Source organism: Perna viridis, chromosome 14 (assembly GCF_037379345.1).
Source record: "Perna viridis isolate PV_CMFRI_1.1 ecotype Kerala chromosome 14, ASM3737934v1, whole genome shotgun sequence".
Classification (NCBI taxonomy): Eukaryota; Metazoa; Mollusca; class Bivalvia; order Mytilida; family Mytilidae; genus Perna; species Perna viridis.
In genome coordinates, this window is record NC_142458.1 from 22,447,779 (window position 1) to 22,466,755 (window position 18,977).

An 18,977-nucleotide genomic window follows, 5' to 3' on the forward strand; every position below is an offset into this window, starting at 1 on the left:
ACCTTTGCTGAAAAATTTTATTAATTTTGTGCCAAATTAAGGCAAAAATGTATATAAAAAAATAGCGTTAGACCCAACTTTTTCTGGAACCCCCACTTTTCAAAATCTTTGGATCTGCCCCTGTGTGCATAACTCATGACTCTTCTTACACTTATATTGTTTTAATAAAAAAGTTAATTAAATGTGGGTGATAGCCATTTTGTCAAATTAGTGTCCTTTGGTGCTTTCATGGAATCGTCCCGTTTTCTCTTTCTTTTTCTTTCTTTTTTTTCTTCGAACTTAATTTTGAGACATGATGTGACTGTTTTATCAAGGTGTATCAAAACAATGATATAATTTGTGGTGACAACCGCCAGGTGAAATGATATTTTATCGTTTTCTTTTATTGGGCAATAGTTGATTATATCAATGTTCTGAGGTATTAACGTAATTGTTTATCTAAACTCATGACTTATAGTCGTGTCAAATTCATTGTTGAGGCTGATAACTCAATTACCATGTTAGTTCTAGTTTTTGTTGTATAAATGCCATTTTAGAAAGATTTTGAGGTGAATTGGAATTTAAAAGATAGTGTATATCTTTACTTGGTTATATGGAGACATGTGAACAATTTTCAAGCATAATTTTCTTTTTATTGAACTTTCTGTCCTGTATGAAATAACAATAGACCTAAAACAGGAGACCTATAAGTTTAATACTAAATAGCCAAAGGGGAATAATACAGTTGACGCCTAATCCGGAGATTCACCGCGTTTCGTCCATTTATTATTTTCTAAAGATGGCTGCGCCCATGAAAATTAACACGAAAGAAGAAATTTCAAATTAAAAAGTGTCATTTTATGTGTTCTCAGATAACTGGATATTTTTCTATAGCTTTTGTCATAAAAAAGTATTTTTGAAGAGATAGAATCGCAATTTGTTTTAAAGGTATGACTATTGAATGCTCGAAGCCGAAGCAATACCTTTTTGACAGGATGACTTTGATTGAACTCTTTCAAGATCGGTCACATGATTGACCACGGTCAGTAGATTACCCTACATTATTTCCATAAAGTGATATTAAAAATGCAAATTGACACCAGTTATATCTATGTGCCCAATAGTTTTTTTGAAACGTGTCATGAGAGGTGAAGATTTCATCATACAACAAACTTGGTCTAATTTACAGAAAGAGATATTAATACACCAGAAATTTTGGTTACAACTTGTATTTAATGAACATCAATGAAAAAATATATATGTGTAACTGTACCATGAAACATGCGAATTAATTATCAGAATATTGAATGAAACATCCTGCTGGCTGGTCTTGCAGGCAGGCTTGTGATAGCTTGTTAGACAGTACAACTTATTAAAATTTTCAATGTTTCACACTTTAACCCAATTGGAGCATAAAAATCCATCATTTACATGACCTAGAAATACATGTATTTATTTGAAAAGGAAGATATTGACAGTTGGCAAATTGTTATATAAAATGTCCCAATTATACATTGCATACATGTATATACATGTATGTATACATGTAAATTATTTAAAAACCAAAAGTAACACTAAGTGACGGAATAATCAATGCTGGCATGATTCATGCACATGTTTCACACAATAACTCTATAGTGATTTTAATTTTTTTAAAATTGTAATGCAGTATATTTCAGGAGTGGTTAATACACTTTTAGGTCAAAATAATGCACCCAGTTACCAGAATAGTTTGTCAGAATTGTTTAAGAAAACAGTTACCATGGAAACAGACATTTGTGAGATTTGCATCTCAGCAGCAAACATTATCAAAGAAAGACCAGAAAAGGCTTGAAAGGGAGGAAAAAATTATTCAGTATGTTGGAGATAATGTCAAGAGAGCTGATAGGGTATATGCTTGGGGCTGTGCAGCCACAGGTGCTATTGGTAAATACAGATACTTTTCATTATCTCAGTATTCATCTTCTTAGCTTCAAAATGTTTGAATGTTAGACCTATGGATCATTTTCAGTGGTCGAAATAAGAGGAAAGGTCAAGGTTCAGAAATGAACCTTTTAGAATAAGATTGCATAAGCCCAAGTATTTCTATAATTAAAAACTGATGATTTATAAAGGACTTTCACTTTGTGTGGACCTTTGTTTTAGATCTCAAATAGTACTAGAATTTGATATGACCTGTGCTATTGAATCAGAACTTGAAAGGGCCTATTAATGATTATGATGAGTCAAGGTGGCTCATGATAATCAGAATGGTCCATTATCTTTTTGACTTTCAATGTTGTTGAAATTTAATTTTTCATGAAATTTTCTCCTAGTCCAATTTTACTGGGCAGAAAGATTCAATATTTGTGAAGAAGTAAATTCCATGTTTGACCTTTACAGTTTTTCAGAATTATTTCTTAAACAGTCTCTACCATTTAGAGAATGAGATGTAGTTTTTCCCTATTTCTGTTTATAAATCTAATATTGCAGACTAACACGATTTTTCCCTCTTTGATTGTTTTGACAGATACAAGATGTATGGAATGACTGGTAGAATCCTAATAAAATATCTTCTGTTTATTAGAAGATATATATCATTGTTGCATTTGTATATTTTAGGTCTTCGGTCATATTTAAGTCCAGAAAAACACCAAGATGTAATAAATACAGTTCGACATCCTGTTAGAGTCAAATTTATGGACAAAGCTAATCTAAAGGTATACCAAGGCAGCAACTCTTTGTTTTAATTTTTTGGGAGAAATTGGTTGAGAATAAAATCACATTCAACTTAAAAATTGGGAATAGAACTGATAGTTAAAATCCATATTTAGTCATTTGTCATATAAAAAAAAACAAAGAATTACTAGCAAAACAATTAAAACCTGAAGACACAAATGATTATAAGGAAAGCGAAGGTTTTCTATAATTTAATATTTTAATTTGATGAGAATCCTGCCATTTGATTGGTTTGTTGACAAAAATCAACATTGTTTCAATTGTATAAATAACTTGCTATTTAGGCCACGCCCACCTTTTACGGAACTTCTTTTTGTTTGTCAACATCCGAAACAACGTTTTCAGTCACATTGTAACGTTGAAACGTTTTTGTGACAATAAATTATTAACTAACTTTATGTCCGCCGGGTTTATGTCAAATTCCTGCTTTAATAACTGTCTTCAGTTTTGGAAAATAACTGAACATTTCCCAGTGATGAAATGACAGCGTCTTGCCGCTGATCTTAAAATGGTGACCAATTTGTTTACTAGAATTACTACACGGCGGGAAAATTAAAGTTGATGTTTACTCAGTGTTAATAAAAGTGATGGATATATAATTTTTTATTTTTAATTAAAATATAATGAATGTATTCAATTTCTGATTAGTTTATACGCTATAACCTAATTTGGGTCCGTTTACGCTGAAACATAATCCACTTTGCGGATTATTCAGCATAAACGGACCCAAATTAGGTTATAGTTTATAAACTAATCAGAAATTGAATACATTCATTAAATAAGTAGAATGCTTAACCAAGTAAATTTTGTTAAATTCAAATGATTTAATATGACCATTTTTACTGTTAGAAATTTTATTTTATCTTGGATACAATTTTTTTTCCTGGTCAAAATACAAGGTCATGAACTTTAAACCACACCCCTTTTAACCTGACTACTTTTACCAATGGAATTGAGGCATGTATATTGGAATAAATTATTATGAATTGGTCATAGTTTTTGCATAAATATTAAATTATAAGGAATGTAACTAATTTCTAATCTTTTATAATGAATTTTGGTTCTATTTACACATAGCATAAATCACATTGCGGTTTATTCTGCATAAATCAAACAAAAGTTCTTTATACAAGATGATATATTCAGATATAAGTCAGTTAATAGGAGAGTTCTTTGTGATGTCATCACTTACCTGTGATTGGTTTTGGTTGGCAAAAAATCCATTGAGTTGCATAGGGTATCAACTTTAAATCATCATAACTTTTTCATTTTTAAAGATAATTGAAAAATTCTTTTGGTTCCCAACTTTGCAAATAAAATTCTTTTTATCCATGGAATTTTTAAATAAATATTCAGTAATTAGACTATATGTACGTAAGATTTAAATTATAACTTTATACAAAAATAGAGGTTTACATATAAATTCACATACATAATATGAATTATTTTATCTAAATGAAACATTTTACAGAACCAAAATTGGATATAAAATAACAAAGTTAAAAAGTTTTGAAAATTGGGATTCTAATCATGAAATTGTCAATTGTTTATTTAGTTGTTTTTTTGCCAAGCAATTTGACACTTAATGATACGCAAATTAGTGAATATGACATCACTAATGAGATTGACAAACTCTCCTATTGAATTATTTTTAAAACAGGTTACAAAAGTGGGTTGTGGCTATGGATTTACTGTTTACATTACAAAGAGTTTCCGTGGCAACAGATTATATGGTACTGGTATAAATACAGACTCTCAGATTGGATTCCATGAAATGCCAAGAAATTCAGGTATTTGGTTGAAGGTCTTGGGTTGGAAACACACCTCTTTTTTTTTGTCTGAAAATTATGTTTATCTTGATAAAAGTGAGCACATTGGTTTGACCAGAATAGGAAGACCATTAAAAATTACTACTACATGATTATTAGTTCTTCCAAAAAACATGTACACATCCCAACACAAAAAATTATGGATTGGTAGATAACTTTCATGGATATCCTTTTCTCTGTGAGGCTATAGAAACTCGTACAAGTTTTAATGTTTTAAGAGGAGAACAAAAACAATTATCACATGAGTAAATAATGAGATAAAACATTTCATGTTTTAATTAACTTTAAATTGTATTTGTCTTGTAATCATTTTATTTTAGGGAGGATTTTAGATTATCTGATAGAACCAGTTTATATAGATTTACCACTTGAACAAAGGGAGACAACTAAACTTGTCCAGGTGGCATGTGGAAGGGCTCATACCCTAGTCCTGACTGATACAGAGGGAGGTAGGTAGAAAATCTTGAACAAAGGGAGACAACTAAACTTGTACAAGTGGCATGTGGGAGGGTCCATACCTTAGTACTGACTGACACAGAGGGAGGTAGGTAGAGAAACTTGATTAAAGGATGATAACTAAACTTGTCCAACTGGATCTGGTAGGGTTCACCAGAGATTTTGAAATTTTTTTTTTTTTTGGTCAGACATTGGGTCCAGCAAGAAAGTGATCTTTGCCAGATCTGCATTTTTTCACCAAATTTGAATCATTTCCATATAAATATGAAGTTACATCATTGTTGACTGACAACAACAGAATAGCACTGATACAAAGAGTAACCACTTGCCTACCTCTGTTAAGTAGTCTACTTCCTGAATAACCCTGACATTGATCTTTAAATTATGAACAACACCACCTTATTAATACTTCATTGAATATTGACTCACATTATTTACAAAAATTCTTTGAGATAAGAAAAACATTTGTTGCTTTGTCGTCAGCATCGTGGGTTTTTGAAAGAGCCCATTTTTTTACCTGGTTTCACATCAGATACAAACTTTATTAGAAAACAAAGCCATGCTGTTTTTCATAAACAATACAATAATTACAAATATTGACGGTGAGGACATGAAATCCGGAAACTGACTGGTTTACGATTTTCAAGCTTGGTGCAAAGCTATCAGTAAATTAGAACAATAAGTAACAGAATGTTGTTTCCTGATTTTGTTTATCAGGAAAATTTCAAAGTTTCAAAGTTACAGTAAGCATTTGTTATGGATAAATCGAAGCAAGGAAGGATTCAGGACTGACAAAAATTTGATTTTGACAGCCCCAAATGCCCAAACCAGTTCTTGCTGCCCCTTTAAATTTCTGGTCTATAGGTCCAACAGTTTTCAACAACTCTGTATCATACCCAAGTCCTGACAGTCACAGAGGCAGGTAGTTAAAGAATCTTGTACAAAGGGAGACAACTTAACTGAAATTTGTACATTTGGCATGTGGAATGGTCCATACTCTTGTGCTGGCAGATACAGAGTTATGTAGGTAGTGTGTGAGCAGTGAACCAGTTTATACCATACTTAGTATTATTTTTGCAGTTACTAATTTTGCGTATGTTCTGGTTTCTGTTCTAATTATCTGTTCTAACTTCCGCTGTGTAAAAATTAATAATGTAAATATATTTCAATGTCTGTAATTTACTTTTATTTACAATTATCAATTAACACATAAATTTAATTGTTGAACCCCACTGCAGTGGAGGATGTGTTTTGATCTCCACGCAAGTTTTACCAAGACTTTGAAATTGGTTATCACTGTATCTCCACTATGCAGTTTTGTTCAATTCATCATCCTGAAATGCATGAAATTTTTGCCATTAGATGTTATACTAAAATAAACCAAAATTAGGCTGAACTGTTCCTTTTAAGTAGCAGTCTTTATAAGAATCAGACAGGAGATGATTCATGCATGTCAAAAACCCACCAAATTCTGTTTAATTTCTTGTTCAGAAACTATTGTACATGAAATTAGCACTTTGCAAGAGTTATTGATCTTGATTTGGTTTGATTTGGTTTATTATAGTGCAAAAAGTACAGATCTAAATACAGAAAGGACTATTGTCACATAAAAATATAGCATTTGTATACGAAAAAGGAGTTGCTTGTTCCGTGGGTTTTTTCGACCCCATGAATCAGCTTACTATAGGCAGTGTCTGAATTTTATATGGACTGGTACTTAAGGAAGTAACATGAACCTTTTATCACAAATCCAAATCAAGAGATGTAGCAGGCTTGCATGTTGTGTACAAATATGCCTAAACATTCAGGGTTTAATCTGTATGGTCATATTAAGCTGCATTCTGCAAAGCATTTAATTTTTATTTTAGTTTTTACACTTGGTAACAATGCTTATGGACAGTGTGGAAGGCGTATTGTCGAGGGAGAAATCTATGGACATAACCCACGTGTACACAAGATGGAGGATATACCTGATAATATCGCAAAGGTAAATGTGGGAAATCAAACAGGGAAAAGAAAAAGGAAGGGAGAATCACGTGTCCACCCCATCAAAAGTGATTTGGTAAAAAGAATGCTATCTAGCATTGTGACTGCTGATATGTGAACCAGGGAGTTTCTAGCATTATGACGGCTGATATGTGAACCAGGGAGTTTATTTTGTACATTTGGTACAATTTGTTTTTGTGTGGACAGTAACGCCATGAGTTTAAGTTATCTTATCTGTAGTTATTTGCTATGGAAAAATGACAAATTCACTGTCATACTCATTCTGTATTTTATAATTGCAATCAAACAATCATTTGGTAATTTAATTTAATGCTTTGTATTGTTGTTTACAGCTAGGAAAAGTGAGTTGGTTTTTAAATGTAATTTTTGCTTATGTGTACAGTGAAACCTGTCTTAATAAACCCTGAATAAAATCATAACCAATATCCATTAGGCCAACAAAAAAAATATGTCTGTTTCGGGTTTCCCGACCAACCCTAATACATTTTTTCTCCAAAATTGACAAAATCGGTAATTTCCACCAATTTCCGGTATAATACGGATCATTTCCAGTAAAACCGAAAGTACGTTAAAAACCAGGTCACAATAGCATTTGAATAGGAGACTTATTTATATCACGTAAATCCAAGCGTAAATACAGTGTACTTATATTCTGTTAAAAATTCCTACAAAAAATAAGTGTATTGTAATAAAATACATGATTAATAGGTGTGTATGTTAAAAATTAAACTTTGTACTTAAAACCAAACACTTTCATGACTTAAACATGATGCTATTTTACAAATATAGGCTCAACTTTAGTCGAGAAAAAATAAAATGAAAAAAATAAAATAAAATGAAAAATGCCGACAGACCTACCCTATTTTTGGGAGGAATGTAACCCTAAACAGACAAATTTTTTTTGGCGTTATGTTAAGGTTGGGGATATGCAGTGAGACCTGTTTAACCAAATCTTGAAATAACCAGAAAATGTGAAGTGTGGACTGATCAATGGCATTTATGAAGTCACAGTACCTAAGCAAGTTATACAAAATAACTTGGTTTGCTCAAAACCAATCAGAAAGCTTGTAACAAAACAAATGAAATTTTAATAGTTAAAATACATTTTGAAACTGTTAAACCTAGCACCTACCTAAACTGAACAGACCTTTGATCAGAAAGAGATTAATAAGGTTTCACTGTATATATTTACTACAGAAGTTAACAAAGTCTTGTATTTCTAGGTTGTTTGTGGCCATGATCACAGCTTTGTTTTGACAACTGATGGTGAAGTCTATAGCTGTGGTTTAGGTTGTGATGGACAGACAGGTATTTACACATTTAGAACTAGTACATTTTTAGATCAACGCAGTTAATAATGAGTATAAAGCTCTGAATGCAGACACGTCTTTCTTAATTCGTACACAGGCAAATATTTTTTCATGTGAAGTTCATGTTAATCGAGCTTCACATGAAATTTATTTGAACTTGACATGAAATTAACGTGATTTTCACGTGAAATTCACTTAACACGAATTTCATGTTATCAATTCATGTGAATTTCATGTGAAGACTCGTTTCACCTGAATTTAACGTGAAATTTATCACGAAGTTTATTTGCTCAATTCAGGTGAAAATCATGTGAAATTCATGTTAAACTTACATAATTTTTCCAATACACTGAAATGTTTTAATACAAATGCATACTGTCGAGTAAATATGAAATTCAGTTAAGGTTCGTACTGTGTTTTTTTTTTAATCGAACACTTTAATTGATTAAAAAAAACTATTTATAAATGGCTTTACTTAAGTTAATTTTGTTAAAAAGATGGTAACAGTCAGTTTGTAAAAAAGTTTGTGTATTTATATTGTTTTAAGTCATTAATTACCAAAATTTGACTTTTTTTGTGATATCAAGAAAAAAATCCCACTTCAGCTTTGTTAAAAATTCCACTATGCACATTTTTAAAGTAAATGCAATTACATTTACCACTTTTGCAATTATTTCCAGTTTTATGGAAGTCTAACTTACCATAAATTTAGAAATGACATAATAACATGATAATTAAATGGAAAGAGTTCATAACTAAAATATGATCACAAGTGCCGAAGAACGCCAAGATTTAACAAAGTGTGGAGCTTGTTCAATGCATGAGTAAAACGTTCAAGCATTCTCTGCATAAGTTATTTTATTTTTTGGTTATTCCTAATTCCTGACTATATAGATTTTCTAAAAGAATTTTTACTGTTTTGAATATTTTTTTTTTGTGAACTGTGGATTAATATTTCAAATCATCAGAAATGTCAGGCTGAAAAAAAAATAATGATGTGATTGCGATCACCCCTCTATGATTTTGTAGTGTCGTTAGGTAGGATTTTTCTTTTAAATTTTGAAATGAAGTAAGTGTGATACCAGACTCAGAATACAATAAAAACCAAATCGGTAAAGATTAAAAATGTAATAGACTTAATCCATGGCTAAGAGCACACTCACATGTTTGTTTACAATTAATTCTATATATAAACAACCACTATTTCTATTTCTTTGTTTTTCCACCTAAGATAAAAAAAAGTCTTTGGCTTTTTCGTCTTGATTTTCTGTAAGACAGTAAGCAGCCTTTTTTATTATATTTTGTATTCAAATCACAAATAAAAACTTTTGGATAGGGGGGTCTGAAGGAGGGTCAGTTGGGTGACAGGAAACATAATTTTTTTTTTGGCCTCAAATAAAGTTAACATCACAAATGAAATGGGTTGTAACCCTTTGGTGGAAGAAAATTTGAAAGTGATATTATAGAATTTGACATGTGAAATATTTGAAAACTCACTGCTATCTATACAATCACACATTTCATGAGAACTATGTGTATTCAGCAATTCAATAATATTTTTTAAAGGACATGATTAAATTATTCCTATGTATTATATGTGAAATTGACCTGTACTTTAAGACCATCTGTCTCATGTGACTATTCCTTGTTAGTAAAAAAGTCACTAAAGACAAATTTGTTTGTATAATAAATATATCTACTTGCAGGACTTGGGCACTACCAGCTTACATCAAAACCTACAAGAGTTAAAGGTGCCATTGATGGGGTCAAAATTGTAGAAATAGCTTCAACTGGGGACTGTGTTCTTGCCGTGTCAAATGAGGGTGACCTTTTTGCCTGGGGAAATTCAGAGTACAATCAGTTGTCATTGGTTACAGAGGAAACGCAGATAAATACACCTACTTATCTACCATTGAAGGATTGTGGGAAGATTGTAAAGGCAGCTTCTGCTGGATCAAAATGTGCAATACTAAATGGTTGGTGTTGATGTTTGATTTAAATAACTATATTTGAGGTTTAGTGAATGTACTTTTGTTTTATAATGTCTCCCCCGTCTTTGGTGGGGAGACTTACTGTTTTTGTCCTATCCATGTATTAGTCTGTCTGTCACACTTTCGTTAGCACAACTTTGTAAGCTAGTACAAAAATTTAAAGGACAAAAATACATACAAAGAGAAAAAAATTAAACAAAAACATTTAAAAAAAAAGAAAAATAAATCATGGGTATCGATAATATTTCAAATAGACTTACATCTTATTATGAAATTGACTCCTGGTTCACATTTTAATGTAAGTTCATCTGCTCGTTTTGGGCATTTAAAGCAATCAATCCATATCAAACCCATATCTTTTTTTTTCAGATCTAGGAGAGCTATTTGTATGGGGCTATGGAATCCTAGGAAAGGGTCCTAAATTAGAATCAGCCAAACTTCCAGAGAAGATACCTCCTCCCCTGTTTGGTTGTAATGAGTTGGAACCTAATGTCAAGGTCACTGATATTGTTTGTGGACTCCATCATTTTGTTGCTTTAACAAGTATGTACTTTAATTTATCATTATGTTTAACAACAACCCTATGTACAGCTTGATGAGCTGGGGTATATGTGAGCATCATATTCATTTGTCTGTCCAGCTGTTTCTCTGCCACACTGTTGGTTTGTAGATGATATTTTTTTATGAAAAACTTGGCAAAATTTTCACAAAGTTTAAGAGAATATTGTTGGGCTTAAAAGTAATGATCAACTGTAAAATCGTGTATAGAGTAATTTTTTTTAAAAGAATATCAGGGGACAGGTCAAACAATATAAAGCTAGGATATGTGGTATGATTGCCAATGATCCAGTCAAGCAACAAACAATTAAACTTCTACAGGTCACTACATGGTCTTCAATGATGGGTAAAACTCATACCATAAAGCAAGCTGTAAAAGGCCTCACAATAAATCAAGTGAAACTAATCATAAAAGACCAAAATCCATACAAAAACTTAAAATGAATAACAACGAACATAAAAAAAACGACAACTACTGGACTAAAGGCACAAAAAGTATGTGGCTGGGTTAAATCTGTGAGTGCTCAACCCTCCCCTAACCAGGCACAGTGGTGGGAAAATACAACAATAAAAAAAGCTACAAAAATCTGTTGAATTTGAATACAAACACTTTAACAAATAGGACAAAGGACAACAAGCTGTATCTACCACGAAAGAGTACTCGCTTTTTTCTGTAAGCGACTTCAAAATCCAAATGCAACTGAAAAGCACACCTTGTATACAAAAAAAAGTTATACAAGTAATTTGTTGTTTTTTTATAACAAAATACATTATTAAATATAACAATTCTTTGCAGAGAGTGTATAGGGCAGCTGTAATAATCTTGTCAATTTGATAAAGGTACTAATCTCCAGAGAACAATATAATGAATACTTCAATTATGTACACAACACTTTCAAGGAAAGATAAATTTTATACAACAGAAATACACTTATATGATTTTTAGCAATAATTCCTAGATATGAAACATTTTCAGGTTAATTGGCCTCGAAATAATGTCAGAATAGCTTGCCTTTTCAGATAAAAGAATGATTGTTACAATGGCATATATATGTTCCTTATACAATTCAGGTAATGGATCTGTATACACTTGGGGTAAAGACAAACATGGTTGTTTAGGATTGGGTGTCGAGAGAGATCAGTATTTCCCTCTGAAAGTAAGTTATTAGCTTATCATGATCACCAATTACAGCAAGGTATATATAATGCAGTTGCAGATCCTGTAATTTTGTAAAGAGGGAATTGGGCTATTTTTTTCTTAACCAAATTTTTCAACTAAAGAAAGGTTCCAACCTTCTGGGTCTGCCTCTGGTAATGCATCTGACAGTCTGTTATTCTATCAAAACTAATGGCAAATTTGTACTTGAATAGCCAACCTGAAGTCCACCAGAATGGCATCAAAGTGAATTGTCTGTAAACATTGCTACCAATAACTCTTCAAAGTACAAGAGTTGAACTTTAGAAAGTGAGCAGTCCACAGCAGCTAAGACATCTGTTGACCTTCTTGTACAGTCACTTTAATTTCTTGCATACTGGTACTACATACTCTAAACCTATTTAATTTCGCGGCTGCTAATTATCGTGGATTCTGTAAAGTGGATTGCGAGCATCAATTTTCACGGTTTCAAAAATGACTAGCCTTATATAATGTTAAACATCAATTTTGTAGGTGGTGATTTTCAAAGTTTTTTGTACATTAGTAAGTTAGTGCACCGCAAAAATTAATTTGTTTAAAGTAATCAATATTGTTTGTCATGTGGTTTTTGCACTTTTGAAATGTACATTGTATAAATAGTATATAAAATTGCCACATTGCAAGAGTTATTTTTCTTAATTAGGTTGATTTAAGGTGGAGATGAATGTTTGTTTTTCTTCAAAGTACAGATCTGTATCCCAAAATCCCTTTAGTCACATTATAAAAGCATCATTTGTTTGGTGGGTTTTTCTCATCTTGAATCTACCTTTGGCAGTGCCTAATGGGATTGGTACTTGATACATGTACTTTTACTTTTTATTTTAGGTATCAATGCCTGCAGAAGCACACACAGTACAATGTGGAGTAGACCATACAGTTGTATTGTGTAAATCTTTTAGTTGACAAAGCAGTGGATGTTGTAATGCCCATTTATGGCCCTGTGATATTAATTGATTGACATTTCTTTATGAAGTTAAGGATATACATAAATACACTGTAGTGTCTAAACACTTACAATGTTTACATCAATCATCTTAACATGAATAGTAATGATAAAAATGATACAAATATTTCGTTTGGCTTTTTTAATAGAAAATGTCAAACAAACATTAATATAAACAAAAAAAAAGCAGAGTAGATTTTGTAAAAGATGAATTAATCAATACTACCTATAATTGATAATGAGTGACTTTATGAGATTCAAATTTTTATTACAGAATAAGATATATTTTATGTTTATATAAGTTAAAAATAAATGTATTATATTTACCCCCTCCCCACAAAAATAAATGTGTTATACTTAATTAAAAAACAAAAAACAAAAACAAAGCAAGAAAACAAGCAACATAAAGAGGTAAAGGAGATCATCTGAAGAAAACAAATATGTAACCTTATTTTTGGGTGAGTATGTTCCCTGTTAGGATTTTTGAATGATGGAGAACAGTCATATGTTTAAAATACAGTCTTGAAAGAGTCTACTGTACATAATTTTTTTTAATCTGACAGTGAATGAATAAGCAGTGTGTTAACTTCATAGCAGGAAGCCAACTAAAAACAAAATTAATCCTTTGCTATGGCATTATGATAGGGTGTTCATAAAATAGTAGTAGATCCAATCAGGATCCATTTTCTAATTGTCAAAGCCTGATCAGCTGATTGCTTCTTTGAGATTATTTACATGCCATAAAATGTACCCTTACCTGTTAAGACAGTAATTAACATCTGTTGTCAGATTTATGACTCTTCTTATCAAAGAAACACAAATTTAGGGTTTGAATTCAGAGTTTCTTAGGTAATTTTGACAAAATCGGAAATTGATGAAAAATTGTGGAAGTAGGACAAATGGTCATAACAATGAAAACATGATTAAATTGTTTAAGTTGGTAGGTATGGGCATATTATATAACAATCTGGTGTCAAATTGGAACTGGCTTTCAGTATCAATTTTTATAAACACAAAAGAGTATTATGCAAACCCTGCTTCTTCAGCAATGAGTCTTAGTTGATAGAAAGATCTGAAAATACAAATTAAACTGTTTCACAGAACACGATATTTTTTAAAACAATCTTTTAGTCATCATCATCTCTTCACAATTGTTTCAATACTTGTCTGTAATGATGACATCACTACACTGATAGAACATTGGTGGTGCCTTAGGGTTGTTGGTCACATACACAGCCTGAAATACAGGAAAGTGATTTAGACAATCAGAGCTTGCACACTACGTAATTTTTTTGGGGGGTCTAGAAAACTTTAAATAAAACAGAAAATCCAGAGCCTTACTATGCCCAGTTTTTCGTCGATCTTCTTCTCTAGCGAGGCCAGAAACTATATAAATTCTTATGAATAGAGAAGGAGATGCACGAAAAATTGGGCATTGTATAAACAGCATTAAATAGCAAGCGGACATGTCTGAAAACACACAAAATAACTCAAATATGGAAACAAAATGATTTAATGATATTTTTTGTGATTAAAAAAATCCTGATCCCAAGAGTTTGTGCTGACAACAATGTCATGCCAAAATGTATAAAAAGATTTACATATTTTCTGTTAGAAGACAACAGACAAAGATGTTGCAAACAACAATACATTACCAAATGAACTGCAATGTATATGAATCTTCTGAACTCTTGACAAAGTCCAATATCCTTATATACATATGTACCAAATTCAAGTTTTTATATAGTGATATAATGTTTAGGGGAAAGATTGAATAGTACCTACCTGCATTACTAGTGGCTGTTTAACTCTGAAATAGAAAGAGAAAAAAATAACGATATATCTATGCTTGACTTCATTTTTCAAGGCCAAAGACACTCATACACATAACTTCTACAAAAGGTCATACATGTGTTACCATGACAAAGACTATTTATTGAGGGAAGTCATTTGTCTAGATATTGGTGGTTGAAGGCTGTTGATATGGAAACTTGGAAGTTCTGTGACTAGTTCAGAACAATGACAGTGACCTTCACATACTGACCTGTATGAAGGAATGGTGACCTGTACACTGTACAGGTAAGGAGCAGGCTCATTGTTGTCCTTGACTACAGCCAGTGCTTCAAACTTTCCTGTATTTTCTTGACCAAGCATCACTCGGAATTCTCCCTACAAGTATTAATAGTCAAAACATTGTTAAAACTTTTCGATCTTGACCGAGAAAATTAATTGATAGTACTCAGTAAAGATTGTACAAAGCCATTGACAAAAAATAATATGGTTCAATTTTTCCCTATTACTTAAAATTAACAATGTAGATTTTCAAATATTTTTTCAACTCCAGCTGCTTCTGAAAAAAAATCATTTTCATTTTACGCGGAAAAAAAATTCTTACTCAACAAGAAATACCAGCCCCTCGAGAAGAAAATGGTCTGTGTCTAAATACTCACAGGGCTTGCTTTTGTGTAGTGGTTGAGATTCTTTTGGAATGTTACAGTGAAGTTTTCTCCTGCTCTGTAAATGATAAAAGTATTGTGACTATATTAAGTAAAAATGCCATTCTCACCAAACTAACAGATGCAAGTTTATCTGAATATATTAGCACAGTATACTGCCAGGGTATAAATTATAAAAAGCCATGGTATTATAAGTAATGGTGCAATCGAATAGTAATCCTTGGTTGTACAACTCTGTAACACGAGCTCTTATTGATCAATTTATCCAAGGTTGGAATTCATCTTTACAAATGTCCCCCAAAGCGCTGAATTACTGTATTTTAAAGAAACGTTTCAGTTTGGCGAGTACTTCAGAATCTTAAACAGTAAAAACTCTGTATACGATTTAGAAAAACAGATAGTTTTCAGACTGAAACAGGAAGATGGAGAAATATAGACAGTAATGATCGTTTATGTAATATATGTAACTTAGCAGATATTGGTAATGAATTCCACTTCTTATTTGTCTGTTCCCTTTTCAATATGAATAGAAATACACACTTGAGTACGACCAAATACTTTAAAGATGAAGGAATTTATGCAAGAACAATGGAAAAACGTGAACTCTCCAAGCTATATCTATTTTATCTACTTATGTGCTTAAAATTGAATCAAAATACAAAATATTAGACTTGCTACAGTCCCCCTTTATTTTATAAATGACCCAGAAAATCTATATAATAATGCCATTTCAATAATTAGTAGATCTGTTATCAGAGGGATACATGCAATCAATTAACTTTTTCATATTTCTTTAATATAAACACAGGGACTTGTAACAAGTCTAGCGAACTATGTATATCATGTATTTATATTGCTGGTATAATTTATATCTTATGCTAATTATTCTCTACACCACAGTAATTGCAGTTTGTGAGAAATAAAGTACACATAAAATAATTATTGGCTTAAATGAATTCATGTTTTTGTAAAGTGTGCATGTGGCTCAAAAAGACGGAAAACTGGAACAAATGATATTTCATACATTTTTACGCATCTCGTGCAGACACTTAAAATACCACGTGATGTATAATACTTTTCAAGTTATACAGTTGTGTCATGTTGTCGTTTTTTATGTTTATTGTTATTCGTTTTGCGTTTTTTATATAGATTAGGTCGATTTTCGTCTTTTATGGATAGTTTCATTCCCTCGTTTATTTTGGGACCTTTTACAGCTTGGTATGGGTTTTGCCCATCATTGACGACCGTGTGGTGATCTACAGAAAATCAATCGTTCGTTGCTTCGTTTTTGGTGGATTCATTATACCACGTGTCCAATTTGTATACAACTAGATATTAAACAATTCACTTGTTTTGTTTTCATAACTTAACATGTCCTAGTGTTTATTTCCGGTTACAATAGACGTATATGAAGTGGATAACAGACTGACACAACAAAAAGATACACGCTACGTCATGCCACGAATATATACCCCTTTGAACCATTTAAGTCAAACCCGGAAACGAAAAAAAAACAGAGTCATCATGCAATAGCAATCTAACAAATGACCAAGCATTCCCTCCCATAGAAGTTTTGAATATGTTACAAAAAGTTGTAACAGACAAGGTGATTGCAAAAAATAGCCTCCACTCTAATCAGTTATGGTATATGGTTTAGAACACTTTAAATCTAATATTTTCTACCATGGTACGTGCATTATACCTTAAAAGCATGACACTATCGGGTTCTGCTCCACGACCCCCACACTGTGGCTTAATCAGAAAACAGTCAGGAGATCCTAGAATAAAATCAAATCAACCAAAGTTTACCCAAGTACGGACAATAATTATATGCTTTATTTTATTTTTCTTTTTCTTTCCTCTTTCGTCTACCCCTGACGTGACAGTTTATAAGAAAAGCAAAGGGCGCTTACGTTACCGGCGCATTCTGGTCTGTGCTCCCATTTTTTAGGTGGAGTCCGGGTTGCTCATTAACTTTTGTTTAAATGGTGGTGTTGCTTAACTGAATGTTTCTTGGTTGAAAACATTTATTCTCTCTTTTTCCGACGCAGTCGGTATAGTTTCGCTTATTACCCTTTGACCTCAAAGACGCTCTTCCATAGAAACGCAAATCACCTGACCGAAATTATGTTTCCCGATTAGCCAATACTGATAACTTAGTGGCCTTCGAAAAAATTGCATCGGGAATTGAAATTGCAAGTCGTGTTACTTCCCGAATGAAGCGTAGAAAATTTTAAGTAATAAGAAAAAATCACTGCGTCGGCTATCTTTTTTAGAGATAGTACTTGTTTACAGATACATGCATGCATGAGTGATATTGATAAAAAGCATTTTGATAAACCATTTAAGGCGCTGCACTTTGTAATCACGAAGTCGACACCTCTGTGGGTTCGAGCCAACATGTATCTAGGTATCAAGGCACCTAACTTTGCCCGGGGATTTCTCCGAAATTCAAACCTGGAAATAGATTTCCTTCAACGCCCGTTCCCATATAAGCCCGAGGACCATGCGACTAAGGCACTACAGGTTCTCATGATTAATAAACTGAGTAATTGTGAAAAAAATATATATATAACGTCAATGCATATTATTGTACACACTGACACTGTTTTTTATCATTATGCACATTGACACCATGCATATTTTTTTTCTTTTATTATTCTCATTAATACTATATTTTTTCTTCTATTATATACACACTGACACTATATCTTTTATTTTTATTGTACACATTTCTACATTTTTTCTTCACATTTACACGGTGGTTCATTTAATACCGGTAGTTTCTTTAAAACAGCTAAAAAAATAGACAGTAGAATGAACAGAAAAACAGACCTGCTTTGTTGAGCCCAGTCATTGAGCCTCTCTGCTTTGGACTCAATAAGCACAGATGACATGACGCATCTATCACTAAACAGGCAAAAAGAAAGCTTCCGACATAAGACTTCATGGAGGTCGCCATTTTGTATTGTTTAACAACACCGATCACGTGACATAGAAAACTGAGTCACGAGTTTAAATAAAAGCCACATCACATGACATAAAAAACCGAGTCACGAGTTTTAATAAAAAAAAGGCTCGCCTGGATCGGCAGTACCCATTTCCTTTACACTGTCAAATGGGGATGCTGAGGGGACGACCATTTGATTAGGGGTGGCAGTTTTTGTAATTAAATATTTTTAGAAATAAACATTCTTCGGTCCTCCTAACAAAATAATTGTTTGGCCTCCATATTTTCTTTTTTTTCTCCTGATTTTATAAATATTCTGCCCCGATCAAAATTGCCCACCCCACTTGTTTTATATCACGTGTAAAGGGAAGGGAATAAAATAAATTATTTTAAACAAGTCCCTGTGCTTAAAAGAATCATATAGTGTCGTCCCTTTTGAAAGACATATATGGTACTGTCCTGGTGAAATTAAAATTTATCTTATGGATAACATACATCACATTATTTTTTTTTCTGAAAATTTTGCTATTTTCATTTATGCAAAGTTTTGGCAGAAAGGGCATGGAATATCATTGCTATGACCCC

The 18,977-nt window shown here is 32.2% G+C and overlaps 2 protein-coding genes across 4 annotated transcripts; one reads left to right on the plus strand and one right to left on the minus strand.

The window, feature by feature from the left end:
* The first annotated feature begins 524 nt into the window (after positions 1-524).
* On the plus strand, positions 525-13,113 carry LOC148598654 (RCC1-like G exchanging factor-like protein). Of its 3 annotated transcripts, none has more exons than XM_088560547.1 (11): positions 525-548; positions 1,680-1,905; positions 2,581-2,678; positions 4,358-4,487; positions 4,847-4,975; positions 6,851-6,969; positions 8,213-8,297; positions 10,006-10,275; positions 10,660-10,833; positions 11,920-12,005; positions 12,869-13,113. In XM_088560547.1, exons 2-11 carry the CDS (start codon positions 1,689-1,691, stop codon positions 12,944-12,946), a joined length of 1,386 nt encoding a protein of 461 aa, XP_088416673.1. In that variant the 5' UTR covers positions 525-548; positions 1,680-1,688; the 3' UTR covers positions 12,947-13,113. The 3 variants fall into 3 exon arrangements, with proteins under 3 accessions (XP_088416673.1, XP_088416671.1, XP_088416672.1); XM_088560545.1 differs by lacking the exon at positions 525-548 and adding an exon at positions 662-1,021; XM_088560546.1 differs by lacking the exon at positions 525-548 and adding an exon at positions 663-927.
* On the minus strand, positions 13,114-18,422 carry LOC148598655 (uncharacterized). Its single transcript, XM_088560548.1, has 6 exons — positions 18,278-18,422; positions 17,145-17,220; positions 15,437-15,500; positions 15,031-15,155; positions 14,772-14,796; positions 13,114-14,223 (listed from the first exon to the last, which is right to left on the minus strand). Exons 1-6 carry the CDS (start codon positions 18,402-18,404, stop codon positions 14,143-14,145), a joined length of 498 nt encoding a protein of 165 aa, XP_088416674.1. The 5' UTR covers positions 18,405-18,422; the 3' UTR covers positions 13,114-14,142.
* Positions 18,423-18,977: the final 555 nt, after the last annotated feature.